The 24,785-nt window shown below is 59.4% G+C and overlaps 1 protein-coding gene across 3 annotated transcripts in view; it reads right to left on the bottom strand.

Moving 5' to 3' along the window:
* BSN (bassoon presynaptic cytomatrix protein) overlaps positions 1-24,785 on the bottom strand; it is a 90,496-nt gene that overhangs the window by 9,132 nt on the left and 56,579 nt on the right. For all 3 annotated transcript variants that reach the window (XR_003518194.2, XR_003518195.2, XM_027585019.2), the window contains exons 3-5: positions 16,840-17,724; positions 9,205-9,651; positions 2,182-8,808 (exon numbers count right to left, since the gene is read on the bottom strand). Coding sequence is in view for 1 of the 3 variants with exons in the window: in XM_027585019.2 (XP_027440820.1) it covers positions 2,182-8,808; positions 9,205-9,651; positions 16,840-17,724 (7,959 nt within the window). In the remaining 2 variants the exon portion in view is untranslated. The remainder of the gene's footprint in view (positions 1-2,181; positions 8,809-9,204; positions 9,652-16,839; positions 17,725-24,785) is intronic.

Below are 24,785 nucleotides of genomic sequence, written 5' to 3'. Positions count from 1 at the left end.
TTTTCCTGCCTCCTGCCCTACTCCTCTTCTAAGTGGCCTGTCCACCCAGCTGTCCTGAGCCACCCTCTGCCAAACCCTCTGGACTGTGCTCTCAGCCTGGCCCCCAGTTCCTTCTACATCCCTGTGAGCCCACCACTCTCTGGGGCTGCCAGCTCCCCTCCAGGGCCTCTCCGGCCCTATCTCTACATGGCTTCCTGGTCCAGGCTCTCTAACGCTACCCTCTGCACAGCTCTCCTCACCTGCCCTGATGTCCCATGTTGCCTGAAGGTCCATATCGCTGGAAAGTTTACACCGGGGCCTTTGTTTCTAGCTCTTAGCATTCCCAGAGTGCCCCAGGCCTTTGGGTTTTTATGAACCACCCAAGTCCCCCAAATACACTAGGGCCTGACATTGGGCTTCTTACTTTTTACCTTGCCAAGAAACTACATAAAAACCTCCCACCCACTCTCACCATATGTCATCGTAAAGGAAATGATAGTGTGCCCCAGAACCTTAGAACAATGGGTGGGCCTTTAACAGTAAATTTCGTGGGACGCCTGGGTGGCTCAGCCGGTTAAGCGTCTGCCTTCGGTTCAGGTCATGATCCCAGGGTCCTGGGATCGAGCCTCACGTCGGGATCTCTGCTCAGCGGGGAGCCTGCTTCTCCCTCTCCCTCTCCCTCTGCTTGTGCTCTCTCTCTGTCAGATAAATAAATAAAGTCTTTAAAAACAAATAAATAAATTTCACTTTGGGCGTGGAGCCCATTGTGTGGCTTGAACTCACAGCCCTGAGATCAAGACCTGAGCTGAGATCAAGAGTCGGACGATTAACTGACTCAGTCACCCGGGCGCCCCAGTAAATTTCACTTTTTGAACGCCTCACTCTATTGTTCATCTTTTGTTATTTTGGTTGCTCACCATGAGTGCCCATCATAACATGGCACCACACGGCTAGCCCACACTCCTGAGCCCACCACCATGCTCTCTGGCCTGCACACCCCAGGGCTCTCCACTACCTAAGCTCATCACCTCCAGGACCCCACTTCTAGGCCCCACCCTCTCCTCTCTGCATCACACCTAGAAAAACAGGTAGACATACCTCATAATGCCTCTGGTTCCTACCCTTTTCCCCCAGGGCCGTTGTGTAGTCTTTCAGCCCATCTGCCCACATTCTGCCCAGGAAGCTTTCTAAAATACCCATCTTGGGGCTGAGTGGCTTAGTCGGTTAAGTGTCTGCTTTCGGCTCAGGTCTTGATCTTGGGGTCCTGGGATTGAGCCCCACGTCGGGCTCCCTGCTCAGTGGGGAGTCTGCTTCCCCCTCTCTCTCTGCCCCTACCCCCCACTCATACTCTATCAAATAGATAAAATGTTAAAAAAAAAAAACAACAAGAAACACCCATCTTGCCCTGTCTCACCTGCCTAAAACCTCCAGAGGCTCCAAAGGCCTACAAGAAAAGCCCATGCTCCTCAGCCTGGCACTCAAAATCCTTGGCATCAGGTCCTCGCAACTCCCATCTCCCCCTGCACAGCAGCCCACAGCAGGCCACCTTGCCCGGTCCCAGGGCCCTGTTTGGCAACTAAAGCCACAGGCAAGGGTAGGTTAACGTTGCAGGGTTCCCTGCCTAGGGGAGCAAACGGGAGTGTAAGCAGATTTATTGAGGGCCAGAGAAGGGCAGGGGACAAGATAAGACCAAGAGCATGCTGCAGCCTATTGCGATGGACCCTGAATGCTAGGCCCAGGGGTTTGGGCTTCCTGTGGCGCCATGGCAGCCAGGCTGGGGCTGGGGAGTAGGGAGCGGTCCAGCCGGGTCCATGTTGCTGATTTTCTAAGGCAACATCCACAGTAGAGGTTTGGAATGGGAGGCGCCCGGTCTGGGGTGGGGAGGTGGTAGGGGCTGGACCAGGTATGGGCTGTGAAGAGGCAGTGCTGAGAGAAGGCTGAAGTTTCCAGTGGTGTGTGGATGGGTGGCTGTGGGGGCCAGCGTGCGAGTGTGTATTTGCCCAGATGTCCTCGCCAGGCTGCTGGCTCTACTGGGTACGCATTGAGGAAGGTCCAGTCCTCATCCTCAACTCCTTCCTCTGAGCCTCTGGAGCTGGAGGTGACTCCACCGCCGCCCCCCCCCCACGAGATACCCCTCCCTGTGGGGCCCCCAGGCTAGACAGAGACCCCTGTCCCACCCTGGACCAGCCCCTGTGCCCATACCTGGCTACCCAGTCCCCCCTGGTGCTGGTAGAGGGAGAACCTCTCTTTGGCAGACTCCTCGGCGGTGGGGCTGAGGGGCTTAGGGTCAGACAAGGACCGTTGCAGGGTCTTCATGGGGCGAGGCAGCGTCTGCTGGCGGAGAGCACTGTCAGCCGTGAAGTGCTTCTGGGGACTCACGTGAGCCTTGTTCAGCCTCTCACTAGAAGCAAAGGAGGTGTCCAGGAGCCGGTGTGGGGACAGGGGTGAGACCGGTGAGTAGAGGACCTGGGGGGACTTGGGAGGCTGGCGGCTCACAAGCTGGGACAGGGACTCCGGGGGCAGCTGGGCCTGGTAGCCAATCTCCAGGGGATCCGGCTTCTTTTTTTCGAATCTGCCCAGGGGCCCAGGGGTGACGATCTGGATGCCGGGCAGGTAAGGGCTGATGGCGGTCGGCCCTACCAGCTGTGGCCCAGCCACACCCTGGGCCTGCCCCTCGGGCTCCGTCTGGCAGGCCAGGCTCTCCCCGCGCCCAGTCTTCTCTGGCGCCGAGATGTACCGGACAATCTCCACCTTGGGGTCGGTCGCGGCTGTGATGTGGATGGCCGGAGAGACCCTGGGCAGCTGGTCAGGCTCCGTCTGCACGGAGCAGTCAGTGATGGTCTGGATGCCCACGCTGCTCATGGCCTTCGTGGTGGCAGCCGCAGAGGATGATGAGGCAGCAGCCTCGTGCTTGCTGTCGGAGCCGGAGTCCGAGTGGCGGGACAGACGGGACCGGCGGCGGCGCACGGGCTGCTCCCACTCAGCGCTGTCCTCGTCGTCAGTCTGCACGCTGCAGTCGGCACTCCGCCGCGCCCGGCGCCGCCGGGTCAGGAGGTAGCGGCCCTCACCTTCCTCGTCATCTGTCTGCACGCTGCTGTCTGCGATCCTCCGGACCGTGCAGGGCTCGGGGCCCGACTCCGGCTCGCAGGCATCCCGCAGGCGAGGCATAGAGTGCCGCTTCTTGATGCCGCTGCGGCCCGCCTCCCACGGCTCCTCAGTCTGCAGCGACATGTCCGAGGCCGAGCTGGGGAGGCCCCGATGCAGCCCGGGCTCCCTAGGCTGCCCAGGCCCCTCTGGCCCTGCCACAGCGATGAAGGCCGTGTGGCTCAGAGGGGGCCAGTACTGGCCATTCTGTGCCAGCTCCGGGGCAGCAGGGGGAGGCCCCCGGCCAGGTGCCTCGCAGGCCACAGGGAAGGGGCCCTTCTGCCGCTGCTTCTGTTCCTCCAGCTGCTGCTGCAGCTGCTGCTGCAGCTGCTGGATCTGCTCCAGCTGCAGACGCTGCTGTGCTAGCTGCTCGCGCTGCAGGGCGAACTGAGCCTGCCGTTCCTCCTGCTGCTGCTGCAGCACGTGGTGCTTGATGGTCTGCAGCTCCTGCAGCTCCCGCTGCACCAGCAGCTGCTCTTCCTCGCGGTGCCGCTGCAGCTCCACGCGCTCCCGCTCCAGCTCCTCCTGCAGCCGGAGCTGCCGCAGCTTCTCCAACTCCACCCGCTCCCGCTCCAGCTGCAGCAGCTGCTCCTGCTGCTTCCGCTGCCGCTCCTCCTGCGCAGCGTCCTCCTTCTCCAGCCCGGGACGGCCAAGGGCCCCAATGCCACCCCCGGGAGCAGCGTCTACGGGGGGCTTCTGGCCAGCCAGCGGGGCTGGGGCTGGGGCTGCTAGGGCCTCCTTGGCGGCGGCAGGGGTGGCTGTGGAGAGAGGCTCTTCCCGAGCTGCCCCCGCAGGCAGCTCTGGCCTTGGTGGGCCCCCAGCCCCTGGGGCCTTGGCAGCAGCGGATTTCCCCAGGTAGACAGGACCCTCAGCAGGTGGAACGCTGGAAGCAGTGGGGAATCTGCTTGGTGCAGGATATCGGTACAGCCCTATGGGCCCAAGAGGTATCCGGGGGGCAATCACAGGCACGCGCGTCAGGCTGGTGAGCGGCACGGCTGTGACTCCGCCGGACACGTAAGGCCTGTACATGCCGCGGCGCACCATGGGCCGCAGTACCGAGGCGGGCTGAGTGGTTATGGGCAGTGTGGCAGCAATTGGAGTGTTGATAGTTGAGTAGATCATGCCGTCGGCTGCGCGCACAGTGGCTGTGGATGGCAGCAGCTGTCTGATTGCTGTTCCCTGGCCTACCGGAGGCCGGTACTGGGCCAGGTTCCCAGGACCTGGGTGGCCCTCTGGGAAGGTGGGGTTGCCAAGGAGGCCGGGTCTGAGGGGAGCCAGACCCTGGGGGGCACTGAGCCCAGGCCCGGGCTGAGGCTGATACTGCATGAGGTCGGGGCCACCACCACCGCTGCCATGCCGCCCTCCATACTGGTCCATGGAGTTGAGGGCAGCACACATGCGGCTGATCTCGCGGGCGGTGGTGGCACTGTACTGGGCCAGGCTGGCCTCCTGGAAGCCAGCGGCATCTCCCCGCGGGCCATACCTATGGTCTGAGTAGATGTTTGACACCGAACTGTAGCGCCGCATGGGAAGTGGGTGAGTCAAAACGTCCGTGGGATGACGCAGGTCTGTGTATGAGCCATACTGCAAGCCCTGCCCAAGGTAGCGTCCATCCACAAAGCCCAGGCTGTAGGAGTGCTTCAGCGAGCTGAGATCCACAGCGGAGTCTCGTCCAGGGCCCTGGAAGAGCTGCCCAATCCTGTGTGCATGGTAGTTGAGGCCAGCCTCAGCCAAATTGGTGTCAGACATGGAGGAGTATAGTCTGCCATGGAGGCCCTGTGGGTAGGGCCTCTGCTCCTCATGGGGCCCAGGCCCCGCTACCCCCTGTGCCCGGTAGGTGGGGGGCTCGGGAGGCTCAGGGTCCCGGGGACTGTAGAAGGGGCCGCCGCTCTGGCCGGGTGGGGCAATGTCCACCACACTCTTTTCAGGTGCGCTGGGGGTGGGTTGGAAGGTGCCCGTGCAGCTACTGCCAAAGGGGAACTTGTAGACCATGTCACAGCATGCCATCTGGCTCTCAGGCCTCATCCCGGTGAGGTCCAGGGCACCTGTGGGCTCCTCCGGGAGCAGTGTGGTCACAGTGCCTGCCGTGCCCTCTCCCATCTGCACCATCACTGTGTGTGGCTTCCTGGCACCGGGCATAGCATGTGACCGCAGGTCTGCGGGGGCAGCCCGGTGGGGTTCAGCGCCCGGCTCTGGCACTGGACCTGATTTGAGGCCAACACTCTGGGCAGTGCCCATCTGAGTGATTAAAACGTCCCTTCTGGCTAGAGGTGCTACCTGGTTGGGAAGGTTATACCTGGCAAACTTGGGCTCCCTAGGTCTTCCACGGGGCCCACCTCGGTACGGGGCTGTCTGGACAGCCTGCTCTACCTGCTTGACCTGGGCCAGACACACGGGGCTACCCGAACCCTGGCCAAAGTCAAGCCGGCTCTGGAAGGGGTCTCCATAGACCACAGGCTGCTTTTGCTGAGCCATGAGCACAGATGAGGCCATGGTGATGCTCACGGTGGTGGAGGTGCTGAGGAAGGCATGGGTCTGCTCCTGGGCATTGAGGTTGATGACCAAAGGCTGCACAGCAGTCGACTGCCGTCCTGGGATTGGATCCAGGGCAAGGCCATACTTCCTTGCTTCCACGGCAAGAGAGGTCAGGTCCATGCCCTGGTCAGTAAGGATGATGGGTGTGGGTTTGACAGCTGTGCGAAGGTCTACCACGGCACTGCCCGGAGGCCTGGGGCCTGGCTCCACCCTAGACGTTCCAGGGACAGAGGAGATCCGGCAAAGGGAGATGTTCTCAGCAGGGAGGGCGCCCCAGCCATATACTGCCAAGGGCCCGTCCGCACCAGCGCTGGGTGCCCGTGGGAAGCCAGGTGGCCCGGGTGGCTCTAGGGGCAGTTGGGACGCACTTGGAGGTGTCGTCTGGCTGTAGCTGTGGGTGGTGGGCGAACACACTGGGGAGGTGGAGGCACTGGCATGTACCATCCTGGTCTGGCCGGAGGCGTCTGATGCTAGAGTGATGACCATAAAGGGGGCCTCCCGAGAGGACTGCTGCCACACCAGGCGAGGTGTGCTGGGTCGGTGTGGTGTTTGTGTGCCCTGAGCCACCATGGGTGCTGGGGTCGGGGCACCAGGGCTCCGAGGCATGTCCGAGGCCGGGGTCGAGCTTGGCGTCTGTGTAGAGAACTCGGCTGTGGCCCTTGGGCCCAGCTTGCCAGGGGAGAACGTGGGACTCTCTGAGGGAGAAGATGGAGAGAGAGGTGGGCTGGAGCCCACAAAGTAGGCATAGCCCCGGGAGGCCTTGTGGGGGCCGCTCTCCCCGTCACTCACACTCAGGGGCTTCTCTCTGGCAGCCCGTCCACTGGCAGTGGGGCCGCTGAGGGCCATGGGTAGCTCCTCAGTTTGGGACCCATAGTTTGCAGTGGTTGGGCTCTGTCCATAGCTATGGCCTACAGAAGATGGTGAAGGGCTGCGCTCAGAGCCTGCTGGGGAAGTGGGAGTCATATAACCTCGTGACAGGCCGGCGGGACAAGGAGCCACGGCTGTGGTGCCTGGGGTGCCAGGGCCCTGGGAGAAGGATACGCCTACCTCCTTGGAGGCAGAGCTGGGGGATGCAGGGGAGCTGTGAAGCTTGAGAGGGTCCTGAGGCTCCTTTGCAAAATGCTGAGTAACGCGGACATCAGGAATGACTCGGCCACCACTACCGTCTGAGGAGGTGGAGGTGGAGAAGGACACGGGGGCAGCGAGCTGGGTGGGACTGGTGCCAGGGGTGAGTGGGCCGCCATTCTGCTTCATTGGGTCCATGTACGCACTGTCGGCATTCAGAAACTGCTTCTCCTTCTTCTTGTCCTCGGCAAAGGCCAGGTCCCGGGAGGAGGCCTGCCGCATGCGGGTAATGCTCTGTGACGTCTGAAGGATCTCCTCGTACACAGCGGCCCCCAGGCTGGCCGGTGTGCCCTCGGAGGCAGGCTGCGCAGCCCGGCCATAGTCTTGGTCGGGGGTGTCCTGGTACTCAAAGGCGCCCTGGCCCTGGGGGCCAGGGGTCTGGGAGGGGCCGCCTGCCACCTGCCCCTGCTGCCGCTGGAGCAGCTCGGCCTTGCGCATCATCTCCTCATAGGCCTCTTCCGCGCTCTTGAGGGGCCGGCCCACACCGGGAGTGGCCGTGCTGCCCGAGGGCGTCTCAGTTGGCGAGTAGAGGGACATGAAGGTGGGCAGGTTGTACTCACTGCCTGACTTGTAGAGCCGGCTGGGGCCACCGTCCGGGGCTTCAGCCTCTGAGTCGAGGGAAGGGGAGGGCGAGTACTCGGAGCAGGAGGAGCGATGGAGCTCCTCCATCTCGGCCGCCTGCCTCAGCTCCTCCGTTGGGGAGGCATCCTCGATGGGTGACAGGTTGCTCGGGGGAGTCTTGGAGCGCTCACGCCGCCGCTGGGCCCGCAGCTCTTCCTTGTCTCGCCGCGTCTTGCGGGCAGTGCTGCGGATGCGCTGCTGCTCTACCTCCCGCATCTTCTCCTGCTCCCGCAGCAGCTCCTCCTCCTCCCGCAGCTCCTCCTCCTCCGAGGAGTCCTCGATGGTGGGCAGTAGGGGCCCGTGGGAGCGGTGCCGTGCCTTGCGCTGCTGCTTTGCTTCTTCCAACCGCTGCCGGCGGCTGGGGCTGCTGTCGCTGTCCTCCTCCAGTGAGGACAGGGAGGTGGGAGACGTGCCGGAAGTGTAGCTGGGCGTGGAGGCCGGCAGCGTGGAGGAGTGCTCCCCACGGGAGCGGTCCTCGGGCGAACCCGTCAGGCTCTCCATCTCCAGCTCGGGCTCCCGCTCCAGGCTGGGGTCAGGGCCTTGGCCCAGGTCCAGCTCGTGGCCATAGCTGCCCGTGCTATTGAGCTCAATGGTCTTAAAGCGGCGCAGCCCCCCCTGCAGGGCCCCGGTGCCGTCGCCGGCCTCGGCTGGGCCTCCCTCAGGGAGCAGCTCCTCGTAGCCCGTGGTGGCGTTGTGCGGCAGACGTCTCTTAGGCGGAGCCGCTGCGTCGTGGCTGGGTTCTGGCCGGGGCCGGGGGCCGCCCTTCTGGGCGCCGGGTTTGGCCAGGCCGTGGCTGGAGGCGGCGGCGTCCTCCTCTTCCAGGTTGTCTTCCTCGGCGCTCATCTCCAGCAGCTGCCGTCGCATGAACTCCTCGTCAGTCAGTTCCGTGGCCCGGGCTGGGGGCTGGGGTGGGAGCGGGGACAGGCCACCCTCGCTGCTGTCCTCCACGTAGTCGTGTCTCAGCTGGCTGCCGAAGTCATCTGAGGACTCGGCTGTGTCCTGCTGCTCCCTCTGGTGCCCCCACTCCAGGGAGTCTTCCTCTCCCTCCAGGATGTCCCCCAGCTCCTCGTCGGAGTCATAGGCCTCAGGCATGATGGACAAGGAGTGGGGCCTCCGCTTCCGCTCGTCCCTACTGCTCCTGGGCGGCTTGCTCGGCTCGCCCCTGGGGGCCGGGCCCTGGGCCTCCAGCGAAGGTCGCATGCTGCTCCCCACCTTGTGGAGCTCAGAAGGGCTGGGCGGGCGAGGCCCTGTCACCCCCGCGCTGTCCAGCTGCTCCACCTCCTGCCGTACAATGCCTGTGATCTCGCTCTGGGAGCTGGAGACGCCGTCGGAGGAGTAGCCTGTGTCGCTGAGGCTCTGTGGGCTCCGGGACGGGTCCTGAGAGTACGGCTTGCCCACCAGCTCCTGCAGTAGGGTAAGAAGCAGACACTTGCCTCCCTGTGGCAGACAGCTCGCTGGGGAAGCCCGAGGAAGGGGCCCTCCACCGCCCAGGGGATCATGGCCCACTGTCCTCCATTTCTCCGGCCTTGGAAACCCCAAGCAGCCTCAAAGAGAAGTTTCTCAAAGAGAAATTTTCTTAGATCAAATGGGAGCAAAACCCACCAAAGCATTCGACCACGTGCCAGACACAGGGCGAGCCTAGAACTCACAGGCTCCAGGCCCGCCAGGGCCTCATCCAGGCATCCCTTACCTCCTCCGTGGCCCCAAGGGGCCCGCCCCAGGCCTACGTCCCAGAGAACCAAGCCTTTCCCTAGACCATCCCACCTGAGAGCTAGGGACCCGGAAGTGAGTGAGACTGACCTCCGACTCCCCACCCGTGGGGGCTTCTGGAACGGCCTTGACGACAGGGGTGGCAGGTTCAGTCCTCCGGGGCCCTGTCTTTCCTTTGGGAGTCCCAGGGGCCAGGGTAGTCTCTGGAGGTGGTTTTGGCCCAGGCTCGGCTTTAGCTGGGGTTCCTGTCTTCTTTTCCTGGGCACCGCTCAGGGTCCTGCTGGGTTCAGAAGCCCTGAGGGGCTTGGCCTGGGGGCTGGCCTTGGTGGGCAGGGGACTGGCCTTGGCAGGCGGGGGGCCTGATGGCTGGCCCGGCCCCTGTGGCCCTTTCTGCTTCGGAGGGGCTGCTCCAGGCGCCCGGAGAGGGGCCCCTGCGGGGGGCTGTTGAGAGGTGGGCAGCGGCAGGGGGGTCGGCTCTCCCAGGCTGCCCTCTAGCAGCCGCTTAGTTTGGCAGTTCAGGCAGAGCCACTCGGTTTTCTGTAAGGAAATGGGAGGGGAGGGGGTTGATGAAAATCACAAAGACCCTGAAGTACTCAAAGAATGTTTCCATGACTATTTCTGTAACCGTAAGCAGGAGAACATCTTCTAAACCATGACACCGAAGCAAGCTTTTTCGCCTGGCCAGAAAAGGAGATCTGTGGGGGAGGGGACGCTACAGGTGGCCTGTGAGTCTGGGGAAGAGGGGGAACTGGGACAGAGTCCAGCGGTCCAGAGCCCCTGCAAACCAGGAGTGGCCTCAGACCCCGTCCTTCCCCACACCCTTCCCAAGTAAGCGCTGTGCTGGAAGGCTGCAGACTCCTGGGGCCAGGGGAGGCTGTCTGGGAGAAGCCCTGCTGGGAGGATGGGGCTGAGCAGTTCCCTCTGCCCACACCCCCCAGCCCAAGTCTCCCTGTCCAAGGTCAGCAAAGACCCTCAGGTGGAAGCCTCCTCCTGCCCCCAGGGCTCTGGGCTATTCCTCCGATGGGGACTGTGTGCACTCCCCCTGCCACACTTAGGCCAGGGGCCCTGCTTCCTCCAGAGCTGGGTGGGGACCGAACCCTCAACCATCAGTCCACCACTCTGAGGGTCATCCCCCTGTCAGGCTCAGTGCTGGGGGCTGGAGACACAGCCAGGACGAAGACAGACACCGGGGGTGCTGGCAGGAAGCGTTCCTGGAGTCCACAGCCCCAAACTGGTCATCCAAGTGTGACATGGATATCAGTGGTGAAGTTCCTAGAACACCAGAAACCAAGTCTGATTCCCCTAGCTCCAGCTGTCTGCACAGGGGTGAGGTCTGAGCATCCCAGGCCCTGAGGGGGTGATTCCTGTAGCCGGTCAGGGGCTGATAGGGCCATGTCTCCCAGGTACGTCCTCCAGAGCCAGGACTCCTCTTGCTAAGACTGGAGGCCCTACCATGGCCCAGAGGGGGTGAGGTGGGAAAGAAGGTAACCACAGACCTGTGCCTGCTCTCACACCAGAGGAGGAGGCAGAGACTTCCTGCTGCTCCTCATCCCATGTGCCCAGACACTTAGGATCCCACCAGCAGCTTGGCCACTCGGCTGGGCCATTAAGGAGAAACACAAGACACAGAACCACAGGATCACAGAGCCAGGAGACAGGGCAGGGAGGTGGCGCTTGGCCCTCGCCAGCCCAAAGTGGGCCGGCAGCCTCGGCACCCTTACCTCGCACACTGCCCTGAGCCCATGTCAGACCCTAGCCCGCCTGGCAGATCCTTGGAAGCATGGTGCCCCCAGAGTGCTTGCCCACAGCCTGGCATCCCCAGGCCACCATGGCAGATGGCACGTCAATGATTCTGCCCTGGTGTCCTGCCCACAGGGCTACATATCACATCTCTGGCCTGGGCCCCAGCAGAGGCTAGGCCAGGCAAGTGGCAGGCCCCTGGTGTATGTTGAGGGATAGGCCTGCTCCACGGCCTTTTTACTCTGGGCCTTGAGATCGTTCCCTGAGATTGGAGCTCTGGCTCTGCCCTGAGGCCCAATCCCATGCACAGGTCCTGAGCAGAGGGGCCCAGTGATGGAGGGTGACCCTTCACAAGTCCTACGTGTCCTCGCCCCGTTCCCTGGAGGGCCTGGCCTTAGCACCATTACTGACCCCCATGGACCTTGTCTGATCCTCTATGTATCCCTGACACAAACCCCTAGGAAGCAATGGGTGCTGGCTACTTGCTGGGTCTTGGGCTCACTTGGCCTGGTCTCCCCTAGAGGTGCCTGGGGAGAATGCTAGCTAGACAGGCTGAGCCCAGGCCCTGAGAGAGATGGGGCATGGAAGAGTACAGAGCCTGAGCCCGAAATCCTGCCCACGTGCCTCTGACGTCAGCTGGGGACACAATGGAAATCCCTCCAAGGTCAGAGGACTCTGAGATGACAAAGAGACCCTGGCGAGGTGAGAGGGGTGTAGGCAGAGGCCAAGAGAATTCTGGAAGTGAGAAAAGCCCCAGGATCAGCAAGATGGGGTGAGGATCTGGGCCCAGATGGGGGTGGGGGGACTGGCCTATGGCAACATTGTCCTGATTCCACTTTGGGTCCCTGCACACAGCCATTCCAGGTTAGGCCTCTCGAGGTTAGGTCATCTGGCCTGGCTCACCCTGGTGGCTTTGCAAACCTCTGACCCCTATCTCTGGCCTGCAGACCCCACCCCAGAAGCCACAGTCTCCAGTGAAGCAAGGGCACCTTGGAAGGATGGTCTGAACGGAGGAGACAGACCTCATGCCAGGGGCTCAGGTCCAGCACATGCAGCAGCCTGCTTACCTAAGCCTAGAGGCCCAGCCCTCAGCAGAGCATGTCACTTGTCACACGCTCCCCAGGGTTTTGTTCCTTCCCACACTATTCACGGAGGCCGCCAGGCTGCAGAAGGGGCTGCCCAGTTGGCCCTGTTGCTCCTGGCTCTGCTACAGCAGTCAGCCAGGAAGGGAGGGAAGGCAGGCAGGGGGAGGCATGTGAGGTAAGGGCTAAAAATAAACACCTGACCTGGCTGCTGGAGGCCCTTCCCCAGCTCTCTGGAGGTTGGGGGATGGGGAGAAGGGTACAGAGCGCTGGGGCCTGGAGGGGCAGAGCCTGAGGAGCCCCGGCCCCAGACCTAAGTCTTCTGGGGAATGGGAATGGGGATGGGGTGGGAGGCAGGCCATGGGGAGGCTCTGTGCCTGGGAGTTGGAATAGAGGTTCCTATTTCTTTATTCCCTCAGCTCTGAACTCTGCCCACTATAGCAGACCCACCCCGCTCCACCCCTGCTGATTCATTCCATTATTCCACTCCTTCATTTGTTCATTCATGCTCCGCTTTAGGGTTTTATTCACTCTCCCCTTTAGGGTTTATTCCCTCATTCATTCATTCACTTGCACACCCTCTCTTACACTCTTCTGTCCCAGCCCCAGCCTCCAGGGAGCTGCTGCCTGTTTCCCCTTTGCCTGTCCCCCTTGGCAAGTGGGCAGGGGATGATCTGGGACCTGGGAACAGACAGTGGGAGGCTTGATGGCCATTTCTGCCTTATCTCCCTCTGTCCAGTTTCTTTCTGGGGGCAGGAAGGCAGCAATGCCCCAGGGCAATCACCACCTCATGGGGGGAGGTGGGGTCAGGGTGAGGAAGGGGAAGCGAGTTGTCCGGGAGTTGGTGGAGTACCCCCACAGGTGGACGAGCCCAGCTGCCTTCCAGGACCACTGGCTACTGCGCCTCAAGGGCCAAGGTTGCCGGGTGAGGCTGCAATGGACGTTGGGCATCCTCCTCACACTGCCTGACATGGTCTGAATGACCCCGCAGAACACAATCTCTGTATATACGGAGCTGGTCTGTGTCAATCTGACTACAGTGACACCAGGCTGACCAACACCCCATGGCCGGCTGCTGGGCCCAACATATCCCCATCCCCAGCTTCACTGTCAGACAAGAGGCAGCAGATGAGAAATCCAGAGAAGGGATGTCCAGACTTAAAGAGCCCGAGACTCAGCCATTGGACTCTGGGCATGACCGTCACTGGTGCTACTGTTCTCCTGATGCTGCGACCCGCCCCTCCTTGTCTCTGGACATGCTTAAGCTTCTCCTTTCTGGCCCTCTCCTCCAAGAAGAGGAATCCTCCCTGATATCCCCAACATGCACCTTTCTGGTGGGGCTGTGCTCTCCTCATGCTCTAGTACCAAATGTGTCCGTTCCCCGTGGGGCATCCCTCATGAGACCAGGGTCTTGCACTGGTCACAGGGTCGATTGACACCCAGATAGTGGGGGCCGGTGGGGACTCTTTCTTCCTCGCACGGAGACTCTCTGTTAGGACACTGGTTCCAATCTCCTGGCTATGTGTTGGACCTTACCTAAGTACCTGAAGTACGGCACCTCAGCTCGTTCTCCCAGAAACCTCCATTCCACATGGAGGAGACAGGGCTCCCTGAGATCATGATCCCTGGAGGCAGCTGCTGGCCTCAGCCCCTGCCTCAGATAAGCCCAGGCCAGCCCCGCATATCACAGGCGCCAGGCCCTTTGCCCAAGGAGGCCCGACTTCTCAAGGGTATGGCTGGTATTTTGGCAATTATATTAAGATCAGAAACTGGCGATGTTACTATAACATTTCCAATTCCACTAATTTCTTCACAAACTCTATTTTTAACTAAAAGCCAATTAAAAATTAAGCCAGAGGGTACTATTATCCTTCAGAAAGATAAATAGGTAAAAAATTTGGAATCAACAACTCTTAATTATGAAATGACTCACTAAATAGCATTATGGTTATTTTTTTTTTCCAGAGGAAATTTCAGAGGGAAAAGGGATCTAGCTCTATTGCTTCCTTCATTGTATGCTCTGGACTCCCTATCTAGAAAGAAGGTAAAAGGTTTTACAGCTCCGAAATGTTGAGGAAAATTCCCAATCCTACAGCCCGGACAGTTGGCTCTGGTCTCGGATGGAGCCACAGCAGGTCTAATAGGCCAGTGGGGAGCTAGCAGTGGGGCCTCCCTGGTCTATCCCTCCCTCAAGCCCCCAGCCTATGCAGACAGGGGTCCCTCTGCCTCACACTAGGCCCAGAGACAGCACAGTCATCCCGGGTCTGGTGGGCTGGCCTCCATTAGCTAGGTGTGGGAGAAACAGCCAGGGCAGACCTACCCCTACCTGCTGGCCCTGCCACCTCACTCCCAAGGCACGATGTGTCTAGGACACCTGCTGAGAAATCAGGAACCTCTCACCAAAACACGCAAGTAGGTCACAGGGAAGCACACAATTGCTCTGAATGTCCAGTGGCCATTTGCCGAGGTGAGATCAAAGATGGCCCGTGGCCTGGTTACAGTGAAGAAAAGCAATAATGCTGGTGGGAACCACAGGAGGGAGGCATTGTGGCTGCCCACCCACACCTTCCCCAGGACCCCCATGGAGATAGCAGCATTAACAAGCAAGAGCCATGGGGCACCTGGGTGGCTCAGTCAGTTAAGTATCTGACTCTTAGTCTCAGCTCAGGTCATGATCTCAGGGTCGTGAGTTCAAGCCCCACATTGGGCTCCACGATGGGCATGGAGCCTACTAAACAAAAAAAAACAAAAAAAAAAAAAGGAAAGAAAGAAAACGAAGCAGAGCCGTGAGGAGAAAGGAGCTGGAGAAGCTGGGCTACCCTGACTGCTACTAGGAGCAAGAGCAAGGAAGCAGCGGCCTCGGGGTGGAGAGAAGCTAGGACCAGGGCACCCAGCAGCTCTGTGGTCAGGCCCATGGAACCCATCAGATCCTGCGGTGGCAAGGCTGGTTCTGGCCAAGGAGGTAGCAGTGGCACAGGACATGGAGACAGCAGGACACCCAGGACAATTTTCCTCAACATCTCAAAGCTTTTACCTTCTTCTTTCTAGACAGGGAGTCCAGAGCATACAATGAAGGAAGCAGTAGAACTAGATCCCGTTTCCCTCGGAAATTTCCTCTGAAAAAACAACCTGCGGAGGGGGCGACGTCGGCTATCAAGAAGCGGAAGCTCCAGAGTCCAGGAAGGTGACACCCAAGCAGCTAGTGAGATGCTCGGATCAGAAGCCAGATGCTCATCCAGAGTCAGCATGTGACTGAGACATGCTTGGGCAGAATCAGCGCTTTCCCTGGCCTGGCCCAGGGGCTGCTGAAAGGAGCTGTCAGGAAGGTTTACACTCCTGGGCAGAGATCGTTTTCCCCTTTCCTCTGTGCATGTCCTGCTGAATGAGGACATGTGGGCCAGGAGGTCTCTCTAGGACAAGGGGCCCCCGGGCCGGGCCAGCTCAGCTGTCCAACAGGGCTCAGAGTCCCCTTAGCATCAGGGCGCCCCACTCAAGTGGCAGTGAGTGTTACCGGGCAGTCTCCGGATGGGAGCTCCTCTGGCTCTGTGGTGGCCCCTTGGTGCCCCCTCCCCACCCCAGCCAGCCAGGCCAGCTGTCCTCCAGTGAGCCAATGGATCTAGGGCTTAAGGGGTGGCAGTATGGGGCCCAGAGGGCCACATGGTCATCTGAGGAGGTCACTTGTCTTCATTAGAGCTGCCTCTTTCTGCGTGTTAGAAAAGCAGAGTCAGACAGCCAAAGCTGTCTCCCTTATCGCAATGGGCTGCTCCAATGGAAGCCTGACCCAAAGCAAGTCAGAACAAGGTGCCAAGGCTCCCCTGCCCCACCACTGATCATGCATGGCTCAGCCTAGGAGCCCTAAGGGTGGCTGCCCATGTGCAGGAGGAAGGTCTTTGGCTTGACCATCTCCTGATGTGACACAGCTGGGGATGCATCCACCTGTCAAGATGAGCCAATCACTCATCTTGCCCCTTAGGGCCCTCCATGGAATGGGACACACACGTTATGACCAAGGCAGGCAAGGTAGGGTTGACATGGATGGCCCTGGGCAGGGCAGAGTTAGTAAGGGGAGGAGCAGAAGCAGCTTCCAGGTCCAGGCTGATCCAGCTCTGCTCAGGAACCTCTGTACCTTCTGAACCTGCCAGGCTGGGCTCGAAGTTTTGAGAGAACACTGGGCCTCCTGTTCTTTTCCACCCAGCTCTGCACAGTGCTCAGAACCCTTCCCGGGACCAAGGATGCAGAGACAGGCCCCAACCCCAGAACTCCCTCTAACTTCCCTATGGGTAAGAAGAGCATCCCCACAAGCAGCCCCAGGGAGAACCAGGCCCAGCCAAAGGAAAATATGTGGCCCAAAGACTATGGCTTTGGCAAGTGGGCATCAATATCCGTAACCTCAGAGGACGGGATGGAGGGAGGATCCTCCTTGGTGGGCTGGGGCCCGGGCAATGGGGCACAGCCTTCTGCCTAACAACCCTTCAGCCCCCTGTGTGGATCACAGACTGTGGGCAGGACGGGACCTCAGGCTCTTCCTACCCAAGCAGGGGAGATTAGCATCTTTCATCAGGCCAGGCCCAGGAGACTTGGGAATGGGACGTTCAGTTCAGGCCTCCCAAGCCTGGTGACCTCTGGGACTGGCCCTGGGGCACCGGTCAGCCAGTCAGAGGCAGTGGGCACCATTCCCCCTTCCACTGTGCCAGTCAGTTTTCTGAGTGGAACACCAAGCATGGGCCAGGGACAGGAAGGGGAGCAGAGCCCCCCTGTGGCCATGGTGGGGCAGCCTGGCAACAGCTGAAGACCCGGCTCTCTGCAGCCCTTTCTGGCTCCCAGGCCTCCCGGGCCCCCCATTACTCCAGGTCCTGGCTCCTCGCCAAGGCCCAAGGGAACACGCTGGGTCCAGCTCTCTTACCTCTACCAGGTGGGGCGTTGGGTTGAAGCCACACAGGTTGCACACCTGGAGCTTGCATGTGGTACAGGTGTTGTAGTTGGCGGGGCCCTTGCTGCCCACGTTGAGCTCAGCTTGGCACAGTGGGCAGGTGGCCCTTTCCTTCGGCATGGTCTTTGGCTTGGCAGTGGCCTTGGTGGCAGCCTGGTGTTCCGCTCTGCCATGCTTTGGACTGGTGGTTCCCCCAGTTCTTGCCAGGGCTCCAGGTCCCACGCCAGGACCTGTTCTAGCTCCAGGCTCTGTTTTGGCTCCAGGTGCCGGCCCAGGCCCAGGCCCTGAGCCTGGGGGTCTCGGGCCAGCCTCCTTGCTGGCATCACTGAAGACAATCTTAGGTGGCCCTTTGCTGGGAGCAGCCTGGCCCTGGGGCTCAGCCTCAGGCTGCACAGACATGAGGGTACTCGCCTGGGTCAGCAGGGATGCACCAAGGCCAAAGAGCTTCCCAGTGAGGCCCTCCTGGGTCTGCTCAGCAGCACCAGGCCCCAAGGGCACTGTGGTGGCACTTTTGGCCAGGGCCTCTCCTGCAGGTGGCCTGGGCTCCGCTGTGGAAGGCTTGATGGGGAGAGGGGGCTGAGGAGATGGCTTCCCCATCTCCGGAGGGGCAGGGGCTTGGGCAGGCCCCGGCACTGTGGTGGCCCTGGCTGTCTCAGCCTGGCGGGGGCCAGGCTGGGGTGCCCCTGGGCCCTGCAATCTCTCTGGCTCCGGCTTCCCCAGGGGCTGTTTGGCTGGGGACTGGGCAGGAGACAGGGCTGGGGAGTGCAGCTGCTGCTGGCTCTTGGAGCGAGGCGCGGTGGTCATGTCCATCCCCAGAGCCCTCTGCATCTGGCAGTTCAGACACAGCCACTCCTTCACCTGAGGAGGAAGCATCATGGTCATCAGGGTAGTCAGGACTGGTGGTGCCCATAGCTCAGGTCACCGTGGGCCCCACGGCAGCCAAGGTCAGCTCCAAGCATAGGCAGGAGCAGCAAGCCCTGCTCAGGGGTTTCTGGGTCACCAGGGGACAGAGGTGAAGGGACCGATGGCACGGCCCCCACCCCTGGGAGCTGCCAGGTGCCTGGAGCAGAACAGGGGTAGTCACACACTCCCCACACCCCAAGAATCAATCCGCTGCCTGCCGGACCCTCCTGCGCAGGTGTCCTCCCTACTGCCCACCGGCTGTACCTCTGATCCATGTACATCATTCCATCCCCACGCCCCCCCCACCAATGACCCCCAAAGCCTCCAACTGGTCACTCTCCCTCCCCTGCTGCCCCCTTTGGGCCATTTCTACATAGCAGCCAGCTTGATCTTTTAAAACATAAACCAAGACAAAAAGGATGGCCTTAGTACAGTGCCTGGTATGCAACAGATGTTCAATTAAAAACTTGCAGAATGAATAAATAAATGAAGAGTAACAGGAGGGAGAGGGAGGTATAGAAAATAAAAAGAAACCCTGACCCCTGTCCTGGAGGAGCCTGGAGCCTAGCTAAGGACACAAGATGGATGTGAACAATCTGGAAGGCAAAGTAATGCCATGTCAGTGGTGATGTAAGTAGAATGAAAAAGCCTTTTTTTTCTTAAGCAAAAGATACATTTTTTAAGAAAATGGGATAATCTGTGCCTCTAGAACAAACAAGCACGTGTTGCTATTCCCGCAATGGACACGGAGTTTCCTCTCTGCATCAATGCCTCCCTGAGTAAAGTGAGTGCGAGACTCGGGTTGGGCCAATCATGGGTTTCAGCAAGGGCTGCGGGGCTGGGCGTGTGACCTTGCAAACAGGGCTGACCCATGTTACTTGTAAATGAACAACAGCGGAGAGAGGGTCTTTTTGCCCTTGGGATTGCTCATAGAAGAATGTAGCCGTGAGGTGGCCAATAGCCTTCTTTCCCAGCATCCAGAGAGATGCTAAGGATGACATCAATAGACTCAGAAGTGGAGCCAAGGTAAGGAGAAAGGAGCAGATCCGATGGCTTTGTTTAATTCCCTGGATTCAGCTACGCCTTAAGTCTACCCCTGGACTTCCAGTTACATGAGCCAATGATATTTTTTTCCACCAAAAAATCTACATACAGATCAGAGCCTATCACTTACAGGCCCAAATCCCTTAGTGGAGTCCCATCATGCATACCATGGGAACTCACCATGGCCCATGCCCCAGCCCATCCCTCTCTCTGGCCTCCTTCCCAGACATCCCCGCTTAGCGGTCTCACCCCAGGTACGCTGGGCCTCCTGTTCTGCCCAGTAGTCCTCTGAGCTCACAGTTTTCTCTGCCCCCAGGCTGGCTAGCTGTACAGGCCTCAAATCTCCCCATCAGGGCCCTCTCTGGCCACACAATCTAACATACCCCCCAGGCACGCTGTAGCTAATCACACAGTTTATTTTCGTCACAGTGCTCATTCTTTCCCGAAGTATTTACCAATATGTTTCTCTGGGTAGTCTCCTGTCTCCCCACCCAGCTCCTGAGCTCTTGTTGAGGTGTTCTCAGGACTGTGCATGGTGTGTGGCACAGAGCAGGGCCCAGTCCAGAGAGGCTTGTAGTGGGATTAATCCCAACAGCCTATTAATAGGGGACACAGTTCCCACAAGGCCAAAGCCATGAGATTGGAGATTCAGTGCCCCAATGAGGAGGCTCCTCCTTTTCAATCAGACCTGTCTGCATTTGGACAGAGAAAGCCTCCGAGGAAACAATTTGCCCCCCTGGGACTCAGTCCAAAGATCCCTTTAGAAAGGTCCCTCTTGGCTAGGGAGGGCTCTCTCCCATCAGAGCGGGAGCTCCCAGGAGCAAGCTGGGAGCCCTGGAGGGGATTATCCTCCTGAGGGGAGGCCCAGGCAGTAGCCACAGACTCAGTTCCTGTAGCGGGTGCCCAAGCACACCCCAGGCTCCCTTGCTATCGTGCACCTGCAGGCCACAGCACGCTCTAGGACTTTCTGAGAAGAGGGATCTGGGAGGTAAAGCTCCTTATCCTGGGACTTCAGAGTGACCCTCCTTCAGGTTCTGGACAGGGTTGAATAAGGGCATGTGCTAAAACTCTTGCACTCACCAGAACCTTCCCTTACCCAGCCTCCGTCACCCAGGCTGTCACAGGCACTCACCTAAAATAGAACCTCTCCAAGAAACTGCTAAAACCCCCCTCGGTGACTCATAGCCCAGATGGGCACAGCTATTTCTATCCAGCCTCTTCTAGACGGTGAGGAGCCTTGACCACGCCCTCTTCGTGCCTCACCCAGGCTCAGGCCAACAGGCCCCGCCACTAAGGCCTCCCAGGGAGGACACTGGGAGGGGCGCTCTCTGAACCCAGCAAGACTTCCCTCAGCCTCCCTCACAGATCGTCAGGAGCTGGATCTGAGGAGCTCAGTCTCAGCCTCTTCCTCCCCGCACCCCCAGCCCACTTGCCCACCTAGGCTGGGCATACATGGCCAGGCCTGTGGCAGAATCCTCAGGCCTGGGACCAGCAGCAGTGAGAGCCTTCCTCATCTGTACCAGTGTCTGTGTCTCCTTGGCACGCTCCAATCCAGCTGCCCACCAGAATCACAGGGAATGGCCTTCTACTAGTGTGACAGGAAATCTCTCTTAGAGTCCTCCATGAGCCTAACCTGGCAGAGCCAGGAGATGAGCAGGCCATCAGCCACAGAACTCGTGTCCCAAGAGCCAGAGGTAAGCTAAGAGGAATTCCCAGGGCTACACTAGGGGTGAATGGCTCTGCCAGACACTAGCTTTTGTCAGGCTGACCCTTCTTGCCAGCAAGGAAGCCCATCCTGGCCTCTCAGAGACATGGACACCAGCGCACCCCAGCCTGGTGGGGGCCTGAGCAGCAGTAGGGATGGGAAGGCTCAGTGTGGTGTGCAGGCCAAGAGCTGCGTTGGAAGTAAGTGGGAGAAGCAGAAGCTGTAGGAAGTGGCTTCCCACAGAGAGCCTCTGCCTGCCCCACCAGGAGCCTGCTGGGGATTCAGAAAGGCAGGGCTTCGTGGGCTCTGGCTCTGAAGGGACTTTCATCCTGAGAAGAGCCTTTCTCGGCTGCTCCCTCACTTGAGCTGTTCAGTGTACGGAAGGGTGGCTAAGGTGGCACTGTCCACCCAGGATCCAGAGGCCTGTGGACCAGGCTGGGGGCTCTGTGAACCACACGTTGAAGGAACAGCCAGCCATGATCTATCTGCAGAGGCCACTCCCCACTGCTCCCCGCACCGGGCTCTGGGGCAGAGAGGGGAGTGAGGGCACTCTGGGGGAGGGGCTTCTACATCTCTCCCACAGGGACACTGGTGGCACTGAGACCTGCCACCCTGTGTCCCAGCCCCAAAGGAAGGGGCCCAGACTTGCTTGCTATATCTAGCCGGAAAGGATGCTGCCCAGGAAACATGCTTCTGCTCCCGAGGTGGAGCCTGCCTCACGGTCACCTCCGAGGCTGCCAGGAGGTTCTGAGGGCCCCCAGCAGCAGCAAGAGAGCCTCTTTCCAGTCTCCCCTACTGCCTCCCCCCCAGCAAGGAAGAAGGGTCGCAGACATCCCTTAGCCTGCCTTCCTGCAGAGAGCGGCGGCTTGCCTCTGAGGCCTAGCCCTCCCTAGGAGAGAGGGCATTCGGTGGTCGGATCACTGCACTGACATGCCTGATTCCGCATTCGTGCTTTTTTCCATTTTGGTACAAGTTCAAACATCACAGAAACAGCTTAAAAACAAGCCTTCCCTGTTGGTTCCTGGGAAGGTCCCACCGGCCAGTGTGGCTTTCCATTCTCTTCTGGGCTGTGAGTCATTGGCCAGGGCTCAACAGAGGGCACATGTCCCACTGTGGCCCCTGGACCAATGATGGTCCAGAGCAGGGAATCGGGGCTGGCCTTACTCTCCCCCCAGCACTGGACATACCACTTGCCCCATCCAGCACCTGGCTGCCCACAGGCTTAGGGGCAGGCAGGTGCCACAGGGCCCCAAAGGGTGGGGCACATTAATGCAGAGCTGGATGAATGAATCAGCCAGGCACGGCCCATCGGGGAGGCCCTAGGAAACTGCCAAGCATGTGAGGCCAGCATTTGGGGAGGGGAGGCTGAATTTAATTGTTACTTGGGGCTAGAAGGCCTCACTGGCCTGGAGCTCCATGAAATGGAAAGAACCCATCCCCCTGCTGATTCCTACAAACACCTGCCTTTCCACCTCTGGTGTCCAACTCTTCTCAGCCTCCCTTAGACAGCCTCTCCTCCCTCCCAGGCCTTCCTCTGTGCCCTGTAAAACATTCTTTCCTGACCAAGCCAGCTCCCCAAACTCCCTACACACACACACACACACACACACACACTCCTCTCTCTCTCTCTCTCTCTCTCTCTCCTTGGTCCCCATCGACCTCTCCAGGAGAAACTGTCTTCCCTGGACTTCAGAATGTGGTAACCGCTCACCCTCCCTTTAAAATCCCTAGGGCCCCTGGGGCTTAGCCCTCGGCTTCCCCACCCTTCTCCCCTCCTAGCTGCTGTTGCCTTCCAGGCCCCACCATCATGGCCACTAGTTCCCAAACGCCCTGTGGTCCGCGTCTCCCAGGCTTCCACCGAGCTGACGTGACAGTCACTGCAGATGGCAGCCACCGGGCTGACTCAGCCAATAGTGCTATCCCTCAGCCTCAGCCTCCAACTCACTATCACCCCAAACCCTCTCCTCCAAAATCACCCTGTGCCTGTCCCCCTGCAGCCTTCTAGGGCACTTCAGGCCTCCCCACTGCAGCAGTCCTTGGGCCTCGTGTGGACCCCACCCGCTGAGCCTCTGCCTTCACATCTCTTCCTGCCCAGCTGAATCTCTGGTCTACCATGCAGTCACTCTGCCAAATGTCTGTGCTCTCTTGACCTATGTCTGCTTCAGAACTAGATCCAACCACACACCTGTTTTCTCCGGGCCTCTACCCAAACAGATAAACGGGCACCAGGCAAATGGGCTCCACCGTAAACTGACTTCTGTCCCAACTTCTCCTGGGGCACTATAGCTGCCTGGCTAACTCATTCGCTCCCTCTCTCCAGGAAGCTTCTGTCCACAGCGGTTGGTTCAATTTCTCCTGCCCTCCTCCCCTGCCTGGCCCCCTCTCCTGCCTTCTGGCTCAAACCATTGCCCTGCTTCCGATGTCTTCAAGAGGAGCCACACATTAGGCTTCCACCTCCACACTCAGGATCCAGACCTGCCTCCTTGGGGAGGGTCCCACTCCTTCAAGCACACCCTCTCCCCCACACCCCTAGGCACCCCTTGCCTCTCTCAGAACTCAGTGCCATTGTCTCCTGCCTCCCAGAACCCTCTCCTGTCTACTGCCTGGGCTCTCTCCTCTCCTTCTCAGTCAGGCTTCTCAAGACTTGTCCACGTAGACGACCCTCAAAAAACGCTATGCTGAGTGCAAGAAACTTTATCCAAAACAGCACATTCTGTGCAATCCCATTTACATGAAGCTCTAGAATAGACACAACTCATCTAAGGTGGAGAAAAATCAGAACAGCAGTTGTCTCTGGAGGAGGGGTGGGGATGGACAGGAACGGAGCCTGAAGGGACTTTCTAGGGTGACGGGGATGTTCACCTTGAGAGAGGGGTTTGGCTGACACAGCTGCATGCTTTTGTCAAAGCGCACTGAATGCTACACTTGAGCTCTGTGCATTTCATCATAGGTACATTCTACTGAAAAATAAAACCACATGCCTTAAATAAATACTAAACTCTAGCTGATGATATGCTTACTGAAGTGTTTAGTGTGAAGTATACTGACTGATGGCAATACGCTTGTGAGTCTCAGAGGTCTCCAGCCCCGACCTGTGCACTGCGTGCCAGGGTCCCAGGTCTGCAGGCCAGCCGACTGAACTCCACCTGAAGGCTCATAGGTACCTCCAACTTGACATGGCCCAAATGGAAACATTCTCCATCTCTAGCACCTAGCCCCCATGTCCAACACATGTCCCAAACCTGTCTGTTTAGTCTCCAAAATCCACCAGGAATTGGTGAAGGCCCTCCACTACCATCACCATCGCCCCAGCCCGCTCCTGGAAGCCAGCCCCGCCCCACGGGCTGATCTCCACATGGCCGCCAGAGGAGTGGGGGAGTGTTGTTGAGAGTTTTGTGGTCAAATAAACATAACATAAAATCGGCCATTTGACCATTTTAAATGGTGTACAATTCGGTGGCATTCATTACATTCATAATGTTGTACAATCATCACCGTTATTAATTTTCAGAGAGGTGGGTTTTTTGGTGGTTTTTTTTTTAAGTTTTATTTATTTATTTGAGAGAGAGCGAGCAGGGGGAGGGGCAGAGGCAGAGGGAGAGAAGCAGACTTCCTGCTGAGCAGGGAGCCTAATGTGGGGCTTGATCCCGTGACCCTGAGATCACAACCTGAGCAAAAACCTAGAGTCAGACGTTCAACCGACTGAGCCACCCAGGTGCCCCCCAAAGAGATGTCTTTATGCACATCTGACCTTCCCATTGCCACTTTCCGATACCCTTGAAATCCCATCTACAGACCCCAACAGGAGCTGCAGGCCCTCTGATTCTGCTCATGGCACCCCAGCCGCCCCAGCCCTGGCTTGCTCTGGGCCCTCACACAGACGATGCACTTCCCCTCAGGCCTCCCCGGGGCCCCACCTTGCCCCGGCCCAGCTTCAGTCTAATGTCCCCTCCTTGTAGAAGCCCCACCCACCCACCTAAGAGTCTCTTTGCAGCACCCTATCAAGCCCGCTGGCCTCCCTCTGGTCCTCCTCAGAGCTGACCCTCAGGTGTTGACCATGTGTTTGCTTGGGTGGTTATCAGAAGGGCCGCCTCTCCCTCTGACCTACAGGCTCCACGGGGCTGAGCAACACAGCTGCTTCAGTTCTGCCTGATTCTCCAGTGTCAACGACAGTTCCTGGCTTCACATAAGGCCTCCAGAGCAATTACAGGGGAAGGAAAGGATGAGAAGAAGGGAGAGGGCCCCCTTCTAACGGTGGATCCGGGCA

Source organism: Zalophus californianus, chromosome 1 (genome assembly GCF_009762305.2).
Source record: "Zalophus californianus isolate mZalCal1 chromosome 1, mZalCal1.pri.v2, whole genome shotgun sequence".
NCBI classification, from domain to species: Eukaryota; Metazoa; Chordata; class Mammalia; order Carnivora; family Otariidae; genus Zalophus; species Zalophus californianus.
The sequence above is the reverse complement of the archived record's forward strand: the minus strand, read 5'-3'. Positions and strand labels throughout refer to the sequence as shown.